The sequence below is a fragment of the Pseudopipra pipra genome, chromosome 24, assembly GCF_036250125.1.
Source record: "Pseudopipra pipra isolate bDixPip1 chromosome 24, bDixPip1.hap1, whole genome shotgun sequence".
Classification (NCBI taxonomy): domain Eukaryota; kingdom Metazoa; phylum Chordata; class Aves; order Passeriformes; family Pipridae; genus Pseudopipra; species Pseudopipra pipra.
In genome coordinates, this window is record NC_087572.1 from 213,587 (window position 1) to 224,017 (window position 10,431).

Here is a 10,431-nt window from a genome sequence, read left to right on the forward strand (position 1 = left end):
GTCATTGTAAATATTAAAGAGCCCATGAGGGGAAATGTCTCTGATGATGTCTTTTCAGGAGTGTGGGAGAAAAATCCATGCAAAGGCACTACTGAGGGATACGGTCAAAAGGCAAGCCATGCTTTGAACTTGTTCAAAGCCACAGGGTCAGCAGTCTTCCTGGGACTGCAGTGGGAAGCAGCTGCCCACCTCTCCTCAGAGTCAGCTAAAAGGTCATTTTAGCAAATCCACAATTTAAATAAAAGAAAGTAAATCCCAGAGAGAGCTATTTGAAAATGAAAGGCATCAAAGGTGAGATAGAGGTGCATGTCTGAGTGGCAGAGGGCCTGGAGAGCTCCAGCTTAGAGAGAGAGTATCTGTGCAGTGCAGGGAGAGGACACGTACCCCAGGTTCTTCTGAGCGGGGCACCACCAAGCACCTGCCCCAGCAGGGATGAAAAGGGAGCCCCATTCCCCTGTCCATGGGGCACAGAGCAGCCTGGGCCCTGGGAGCCCCTCCTGCCCTGCTCCACCAGTGCACCCAGGCTGGGGAACTGCGTCCCTGCTGCCACGGCAGGTATCACGACCAAGCAGAAAGAAGCATCTCTGGAGAGACCAAGACGTGGGAGAGAGTCATGGCTTTAGGGGACTCAACTCCTCTGCTCCCAAGCTGTCCCAGGAAAGGATAGCAGATCATTAAAAACTCTGAGGAGATACTTGGATTGGAAAGGCAAGCAAAGCAAAGCAGCCCATGGTGTTATGTAATGCAGCTCTGTTGAAACAGTGCAGGAAAGTTGCCTTGTGCCAATAAATCAGGCAGCAGCCATGGAGGAGCAGATGTGAATCACACCTTGCTTCATATGCCCTGCAGTGTTTTCACTTATTGTTCCAGTTTTAAAGATTAATGGCACTCAGAGATGAGTATTATCTACGCTTCCATTTCATACTCGTTATCAGAAGAGCTTTTTTCAGCATAATTAACATGGATCAAATTTTCCAAGTGACGTGGCAGACTTGCTGCTGTTCCTTGGCTGCTGAGGATGCCTGGGACATCCCACAGCCCCAGCTACCCACAGCACCCTGTAGCCTTTAAATATGGAGGGAGAAGGGGCACTACTGAGATGGCAGCTGCTGCAGCACAGAAATGGGGATTCCCTGACCTGGACTGCCAGGAACCCTCCTGTTCTGCCACAGCACCCCTGCAGAGCGCAGGGCTGTGAGGGGCTGACGGCCTCTCTGTTCCTAAACAGGAGAGGAGGAGGTTCTGACTGCGGTGGGTAGGCTGTGGGCAGGTGCTGCTGCTCACCAGCCCAGGCAGCAGCAGCCCCGAAGCCCCAGTGCTGGGGCACAGACAGATCTCTGCTCTGGGCTGCTTCATGTTATCTGGGCACTGGTGCCTGGTGCTCAGCAGGAGATCAGGGCATGGAGTATTTGATGCCTGGAGGAGTAATGGAGGTGGGTTCTCTGTACCAGGAGCCCAGCCTGGCTGTGAGGCGGGAGGGCTGGGCAAGGGTGGAGGTGGAATGGGAGAGCTGGAGGAGGTGGTGGCTGGGGAAGGGAAACCTGCTGGCATCTTCCAGGGCTTATCCAGGACTGCCAGGGTATGTGTGTGGCTCGTGCACACTGTGTGTGCTGTGCCCCTTGCCCTCTCTGTGTGAGAGGTCCAATGGCCTGAGCTGGGGAGGGCTGTGTCTGCCTGCAGGGGGGCACTGGTGGGGAGTAGGTGGGCTGCGGGTTCTTGTGTGAGGCTGCCACTGGTCTGGAGAAGCCCAGGGAGCACAGTGCTGAGCTCCCTGCTACATCCAATCAATCCATGATCGTTTCCATCATGAAGATAAACTGGCCATTGTTGCCAAAAATAAATGTTAGTGTTCCAAATCCACACTTCAATAGCACCAGCTCATTAGAGATGCATATCATTTGGCTCCAGTCCCACACCTTCCAGCTCGTTATAAATATGCAGTTGCTGCTGGCTCTACCCCAATCATCTCTGCAATCAGAGCTTTTAATTAGGTTAATTAAATTGTATCAAACCTCGCAGGGACGCAGTTCACTGATGCTGATGAGGCAGCCAAAACAGACCTTAACTCTAGCTCTAATGAAGGCCCTGCTGCAGCTAATGACAATGCATAATAAATTAGTGCTTCCCTAGAAAGGTGCATCAGGGCTTGTGCTTTGGTAAATGATGATCTATATGCACTATCTCACTATTGCAGTCTCTAGGTCTGCCAAGCCAGAGACATCCTGGGAATATGTTTCTCTAAGTAATGGGCTCCTGCCTGCTCGAAGCACTGCTGCTCACCTGGGTTCTCTCAAGGCACTAACGGCTTCAGGTATAGAACTGTGAGACAACAAAACAAATATTTGTTTCTTTCACCTTGCCCAGCATTGAGTCCACTCTTGATGCCTGGCATCTGCCAACAGAGGCAGCAGCAGATATTTATTTATTTGAAACCTTCTGTAACGGAATTTGGGCAGGAACATTCTGTTTGAAGGGAACTGAATGGCTGTGTCCAAGCATCTGGCAGCAGGGATGGGGACAGTACCCTCTGCCCAGGCTTCAGAGGTTTACAGCTCCCACGCTGCTCCTCACTGGGTGGGGAAAAGTCCAGGTGGCCAAGGAGCCCATGGAACAGAGAGGTTTAGGGCAGCCAAGCTGAGCAGCAATTAGTCATTCCTGATTTACATCCTGCTCTTTCAACTCCCTGCTGTGAAGCTGCTAAGGCTTGAGTGGAGGAACTCCACCACCCTTTTCTCCTTGGTGCCCTTGGGCAAGACACCTCAGCTGAACCTGACTGTAGGGTCCTAGTGACAGCAGGGCCCAGGCAGCCAGTCCTGCAGCTGGACACCACCACCCCCCTGGTGACCCCAGAACAGCAGCATCCGGAGGGCGAGTGGGAGCCGCTGGGCCCGTGGTGAGTGGAAGATAACACACAATGCAGCACCTGTGAGTGGTGGGATGGGTGGGATCAGAGCCTCCTCTGCTGAAAGAACAGGGCATGGGGGCCTCCAGAGCCTCCGGGAGTCCTTCTGGCTGCCACAGCCCATGGCCATTGCTGCAGACCCTGCAGTGGCTGTCCGGGGGGCTTCTGAGCCTCCCTAGGCACGTCAGCTTCTGTTGCTGTGCCCCAGGGATCCCACTGTGCTCTCTAGCCTGGTTCAGGCTCAGAACATGAGGCCTACAGGAAACCACCTGAGAAGCCTAAGGGCTGGTGATGGTTCTCCTGCTAGTAAAATATATCGTTGCAGCTGCCTAGAGATAATCCTGCAAGCGTTTTAATATAGTCTGCTATTAACTTTTATAGACAGTCATTATCAATTGAGTTCTTCAGTTTGAACAAGGAATTACATGACATTATTATACAGCACAATATCATTCTGAGTCACCTGAAACCTGAGCTGTGAATCTGTGGGGTATTTTGATATCTGTATGATATCTGTATCTTTCAAGCTGCAAGGAATCTCCTTGCTAGAGAACCTGTTGGTTCAGCCTTTGATGCTATAATCAACACAAACAAAAAATAGCTGTAGGCAGTTTCTCGGGCCATCCCCATGAGGGCCCAGCTAGAGGATGGCAGATCCCATCGATGTCTCGCTTCAAATCCTGCACTGTGGCCAAGTGGGCTGGGTGTTTGGTTCAGTTATAAGGTATTGGCTCTTTCCAGACCCTTGCAGAAACATTTCAGTGGTTTAGGATGAGGAAACCAAGCTAAAGGCTTTGGGAGTCAAACCAAGAGCAAGGTCTTTGAGAAGGTGTATTTTTTTCCTGGATGCCATTGGGAGCTCTGCAAGGCAACAGGTGTGAATCAGCCCTGTCTGCTAAGGCAGAAGTTCAGAGATCAGCACCCACCAAATCTTTCACCATTGCAGGCAGGAGTAGGTAAAACATGTTTGTGCATGAGAGCAGGCACCTCCTTTCAGTCTGTTGTGGCCACAAGGTGATAAACTGCTCCACAGCCCATGGGATTTGTACCCAGGCCTTGGCAGTCAGGGTCCAGCAAGAAGCCTGCTCAGTGTGACACCACAGACATAACAGTGCTCTGTTTTCCCTGTGTTAAGACATTCATGGCTTCCCAGGGAAAAGTAACTTGGAGCAGGCACCATTTTTGCTCCCAAGGGCCCATACAGTGAACACAAGGCTGCGTGTCCTGTTGGGAGCTCAGTGGACACCACTACCCCCAGGATGAGCAGTGTGGCCCTTGACCAGTGACTGCTCAAAGCCTCACAGCTGCCCACTGCATCCCACAGAACCTCACTCCTTGTGGGGAGAGACGCCTCTCTTCCAGGGACTGGGCAACTTGCACCCATCCCAGCACTCGCTCTGAGTGGGGCAGAGGCTCATAAAGCACTTTTCGCATCAGGCAAACCCTGGGCCTGGCCAGGCTGTTGCTTTTCGATCCCTGCCACAGTGATTCCTTCAGAGTCTCCCAGAGGAATTGCTGTTTTTCTCTCCCATCCTTTCCAGTAACGCTCTGGATGCAGGTAAAATTACTCAAGGATAATGATCAAGTATCCGTTTAAACTCAGTCTCAGAGACATTTCCCTTCACAGACAGCAGCCGGTGCGGCGGGGACCCTGAGGTGCGCTTTAGAAGGGCTAAAAGGTGCCGAAGCCCGGCGGAGGGTCGGGGCTCGGCGGGCCCGGCCCCGCTCCCCTCACACCGAGCCCGCGGGTCCCGCCGCGGGGCGTTAGCGCCCCCTGCTGGCCGAGCCCGGCCAGCGCCTCCCGCCGTTCCCGGCGCTTTTCGCTTTCCCGGGAAAAGCTCCGCGGCGTTCGGCCCTTGGTGTGTTCCCGAGAGGAAGGAAGACCGTTCTCCCCTGCGGGTGTTTGTTTTCCCTTCCCGATCAGCCGGCGGTTTACAGCCGTTACAGAACCAGCACGCTCTAGGTTCTGCAGAGTCCCAGGATGCTTCCCTGGGAAAATTCACCCCACGGTTGTTGCCAACTTGGAAATCCTTGCAATAGGAGGACTGTCTGAAGCTGCATTCAAGCACGTAAAAACATCACATTTCATCGCTGAGAAGCTGGGAAAGCTCCGATGTGGGAAGGACCTAAGAAGTGCATCTTTTTCTTCTTACCCCCTTCCAGACCACGTGCTTCTTGCTGGCAATGACAGCGGAGAGGCAAAAAAAGGAATGCTCACGCCGAGGCTCTCTGGCCATGCCTGGGCCACTCCAGGACACTCAGGATGTGTCTGCACATCCCCCCCCATCCCTGGCACTCCAGCTGGCACAAAGAAAACGCAGGGGGCAAACCCTTGTCCCACACTTGGCTGCTGCACTGTCTCTCCCCACACAGAATTTTGGCATTTTTTTGAACTGAGGCAACTCTGGATGCACAGCACAGGAACTGCCTGACTTCTGCACACAACGGAGTAATGGGAGAACAGGGGGATTGGGGAACATTGGGGGAGTGACTAGAGGGTGATTCACCTTTAACTCGCATGAAAAGACAGCTGAAAAAGCTGATCTGAGCTCTCATGGTTTTGGACAGGTCATGGTCACCCCCAGAGCTGATGCTGACAATCGCAAAGCGCCTTCCCAGTCCCAACCCACCTCCCTGTGCTCCTCTCCAACCTTGACTGGTCACAGATTGTTTATGGCACATCTTGCCAGGACACTCAGACACCTCTCGTGGATCACCACCATAAATACCAAGAGAACTGATTTATTAATCAGTTAGATATAACACATTATGGCTACCACAGGCCCACAGTAATTTGTTTGAACAAACTGCTGGGCTGCAGGGAAAAGCAGGCTGGCACCAGCCCTCCTGCAAGGGAGAAGCCTCCTCCTTTCTGAGCAAAGACTGTAACAATTATTCAATGGAATGGCTAACGCTTCCGCTGAAACTTGAATTTGTAAATAGCTGGACCAGTTGTTGTTTCTTTTTTCACCTTTACTTTATGAGTTTTGTCCTGGAAAAAAGAACAAATATTTGCTGGCATGCAAGAAGAAAAACACCCCACCCAATCTCATATAAATCAGTCCCTGTCTGGGTCTGACCATGAATTATAATTTCATCTGCTCTTTTCCCCTTTAGGCTGTCAGGCACAGTCTGGTTTGCTCAAAAGCACCAGTGAAAAGGAGTTTCCGATTGAGACAAGTAATTTTTGTGGTCATTTGGATTTTTAAGAGTTTCTTGTAACCCACAGAAATGGTTCCTTGCCTCTGACTCCTGAAAGTATTCATTTAGTGCTTGAGAAATTACTTGTGAGCACAATTTCACAGTTGAGTCTTTGTCCTTGCTCACAAGGTGAGACTTGGAGTAGCAGATATAATTTACTGGAATGCTTCATCTCCTTGCTTTTTCCATACTAAAAGAGGATTACTTATCTTTAGGAGTTCTCTGGAAGTGTCACTATAAAACCAGAATGAAGAAACATATACAACACACATATATATATACACAACAACATATACAATACCAGCCCTAATGACCTTAACAGAATGGATTTGCAGAATCAGAACCAAATCCCTCACCAGGAGATCTTTCCGTGTCTGGATTTTCTGTGTGATGACAAACATGGCCTTCTCTCTCTCGATGCGCTGCCTCAGGAGGTCATACTGGTTCTTCCTCTGCTGGGCTAATTTCTGCAGGAAAAAAAAAAACAAAACTGTTTTAAGACAGAGATGGTCTAAATCTTCTGAATTTCAATGTTGAGCACATGAGAACATTAAACTTCCTAATTAAAACCACTTTATCCACAGGAGGGGGAAAAAAATAAGGTCAGACCAGAGACCAATTCCTGAAGTGCTTAGAGACTGCTGAGGCCCCTCAAAATGCAACTTGTTGGGTCACGTTTGCCTAACGAGAGTGGATGGCTTTCCCAGCACAGAAATCATATTACTGCAGGTGTGATTTAAGTAATTAAATTCAGGAGAACAGATCCCAACATGCTTAAAATATGACTCAGACATTTAGAAGAGAAAACTTGTCAGTCTATGACTTGTCCAACTGCTTTAGTTACAAGCCAAACTGAAACAGCTGGCAGGAGGAAAGGGACCACAGGGTGTTTGTTATCTGACATCTGAGTCAGAAAAAACAGGTTACAAATTTACCAGTTGGCAATTTTAAGACAACTATTTTTACCTTACACCAACTTAGAGACTGTCCAATAGATCCGAACTAACTGAACAGTATCTACAGCCTTAAAGCTGTGTAGCTACTTCCAGGACAAAACTGCTGTGATACTGTGATACAGTAGCAAAGCTGATTGCATAAGCAATTAATGCTGAAAAAATCATGAAACAATTCAAATTAGGAAAAGGAGGAAGTGAGACTACAGCTTAAATGGCTTTAAGAAGGAAAGGGGGCAGACTAATCTCAAGTCACTTTGGGCTCTGAACCAAACTGAAAAATACTGTAAGATCAGAAACCCAACAATAGAAATATCTGTGTTGGAATAAGCTTCTTCAAATACCTATTCAGGTGTACAAGGGTTTTGTGATGGTATGATGGAAGACTCGACAGTGGATGCTGAAAAAAAAATGACACTTAAAACTGCCTCATCAGACCCACACCACTCTGTTCTGGCCTGTACATCACAACTTGTGATATATAACCCACCATGGACTAGAATGCGCTGAAAGAGTTCTCCTTGTCAGTCCAGATCTGACTGCAGCCTCCAGGCACTTGGTGATTAAGTGACATCCACTACTGCCTTGTATCACCAATAAAAGTTTAAGACAACAGAACAATTTTGTTCTCCTCCACAACAGTGCAATGAATCCTCTGTAGTACTTTTTATATGAGATGTAAAACAAGAAGAGCTCTGTAATACAAACAGTGGCAGCACCTTTAGGTGGGCAGGATCAGTAGCTCCCTTTAGTGTCTCTCTCTGCAGCGTTGCAATGGTCGGTCGGTTGTACACTCTGTCTACGAGTTCGGGAACGGTGTCCAGCTGAGTGGCAATATCAAACTCCTGAACTATAAATAAAAGGAAAAAAAATTAAGAATATACTCCCATGGACTCCTTTGCTCAGCAAAACTTCCATACATATCGCTACAGTCAGCTACAGGAGCCCCAGCAAAATGACTCCTGCAGAACTGACATCTCAGCTAATAACCAAAAGGGATTTCTAGACCACCTGAATTCTTACTCCTGGGGGAAAAGAAAGTCTCTTTTTATGACAGCACACAATAACACGTGACAGAACTAGTTCTCTGTCAGCCCCGTTCAAGCCTCACCTTCGCGCTCAGTGTCCACGAAGAAGAGGTGCCGGGCCGGGGCGCTTCCCGCCGCGTCCAGCAGGTGGAGCTCTGCCTTCAGCCGCTCGATTTTCTGCGGAAAGCCCAAGTTTGGCCGAATTCGGAGCGAGTAAAATCACGTCTCCCCCGAGGACATTTCTGTCTGTTCCTCGAGGCTACACACACCTGAACTTCTCCTTCCTTTTTCATCTTTAAAAACACATCTGATCTATATTTATGACATGTCTTCACGACCTTTGCAGGCAGAGGGTCACAGCGATTCCTGCTGTTACCCAGCCAAAATTCACACATCCAACTGCAAAATGGAGCATTCTGTATGGCAAAAGGGAACGATTGCCATGTAACCACCAGAAAAAGCATGAAGGCAAGTCCACAGCTGGCTTGCTTTGATTTTTTATCTGCAGTGACAAGTTGATTCTGATTTGTACATCAACGTCAGAGTACACAAGGCTTTCAGAAGAGGACCGTATTTCCGTGGATTGCCTGCCTACCATATTCCAGCAACCCACCTGAGATTATTCTCCTCAACTGGGAGACCCTCTCACTCTCTATAATTTCCTGGCAGAAGGGTGGGGCCAGGTGGAGGTTGGTCACTTCTCTCAGGTAACAAGTGACAGGACAAGAGTAAACGGCCTCAAGCTGTGCCAGGGAGGTTCAGGTTGGGTATTTTCAGGGAAAATTTCTACTCAGAAAGGGTGGTCAAGCAGTGTAACAGGCTGTCCAGGAAAATGGTGGAATCACCATCCCTGGAAGGGTTCAAAAATCATGTGGCTGTGGCACCTGGGGACACAGGCTGGTGGTGACCACGGCAGTGCTGGGTGAACAGTTGGACCTGATGATCTGAAAGGGCTTTTTCAACCTCAGCAATTCTATCATTTCCTTACGAACATGTAAAGCAGGGGTACATGTTTAATGTCTGAAATTTACATAAAAATGATCATATTTTATAATAATGCAGGTGTCATTTTTGATATTCATCATACCTTTAGATTCTGTATCTAGCACTTCACTGACATTTCCATTGTCCTTTCCAGTATTGTACAAATCAGATTTCACTAAACAAACGCAATAACCAGCAACAACTACAAGAACAACGCTGTAAAAAACAATTCTGAGGAAACTAGAAAACACCAAAAAGTGAGGTATTACCTTGGCTTCTGCCACTCTTTTCATTTCTACGTATTTAATATCCTGCGTCCTCATCAACTTCACCTGCTCCGGGGTCACTTCATCCTTTGGCTGCTTTATTACATGGACTCCATCCTACAACCGGACACATACAGCACTTACCGACAGCCCATCCACCCGGAGTGCACTGCTGAGGCCTGATAACAACAGCAAAAGAACTTTGTCCTTTGCCCCTCATTTTCTTCAAAGCCTTCCACAGGCACCAAACCAATTTTGCTAATTTACCTCCTAATTCATAAATTAAAATCAAAACAAGATAGGGGGGGAAATGTTACTTAGAGCAACAGAGCATTGAAGGCAGTGGAGCTTCTCACTTTGAGCTCTGCACGTATCATTTTGAAGTAGAACTCATCAGGGTTCTTGTCCAGAGCTTTCTTCTGCAGCGCTCTGAGAGCATTCTGCTTCTTGTGGTAGTCACTGGGGAGAAAAGAAACAGCAATCAGGAGTTGTTCAGCAGTTTCTCGGTGTTCACAGCCCCGGCGAGGGGCTGAGTCCCTCCCAGCGATGGTCCGAGCTCGGAGACAGCGCAGGGAACGGCTCGGGGCCCGGAGCGGCCGCACTCACTGCGCGCGGAGCCGGTAGTCCTTTTTCTTCTCCAGCAAGCCCAGCTTCGTCCGAGCGGCGGGCTACGGAAAGAGGGGAGCGTGAGGGGGGCCGGGGAGCGTGAGGGGGCCGGGGAGCGTGAGGGGGGCCGGGGAGCGTGAGGGGGGCCGGGGAGCGTGAGGGGGCCGGGGAGCGTGAGGGGGCCGGGGAGCGTGAGGGGGGCCGGGGAGCGTGAGGGGGCCGAGAGCGCGGGCGGCGCGCACGGGGCCCGGCCCAGCCCGGCCCGGCGCACTGACCTGGGCCCGCTCGCGGTGCGGGCGCTGCCGCGCCTTGGCGGCTTTCCTGAAGGCGGCCGACATGGCCCCGGCGGCTCCGAGGGCCCGGCCCGGGGGTCGCTCCCGCTCTCAGGGCCGCGCGGGGACACGCGGGCCGCGCGCGCCGGAACGGGCGGGGCCTGGGCTCAGGGGCCGGAGGCGGCGCGCGCAGCCCCGCCAGGCGGCGCTGTCGCCGTG

General features: G+C 50.3%; 1 protein-coding gene across 1 annotated transcript; it reads right to left on the reverse strand.

Annotated features, from left to right (window-relative positions):
- Positions 1-5,624: 5,624 nt before the first annotated feature.
- UTP11 (UTP11 small subunit processome component) lies at positions 5,625-10,374 on the reverse strand. The gene is made up of 8 exons (XM_064635376.1): positions 10,216-10,374; positions 9,941-10,002; positions 9,691-9,793; positions 9,338-9,451; positions 8,168-8,261; positions 7,776-7,906; positions 6,460-6,570; positions 5,625-5,894 (listed from the first exon to the last, which is right to left on the reverse strand). Exons 1-8 carry the CDS (start codon positions 10,276-10,278, stop codon positions 5,811-5,813), a joined length of 762 nt encoding a protein of 253 aa, XP_064491446.1. The 5' UTR covers positions 10,279-10,374; the 3' UTR covers positions 5,625-5,810.
- Positions 10,375-10,431: the final 57 nt, after the last annotated feature.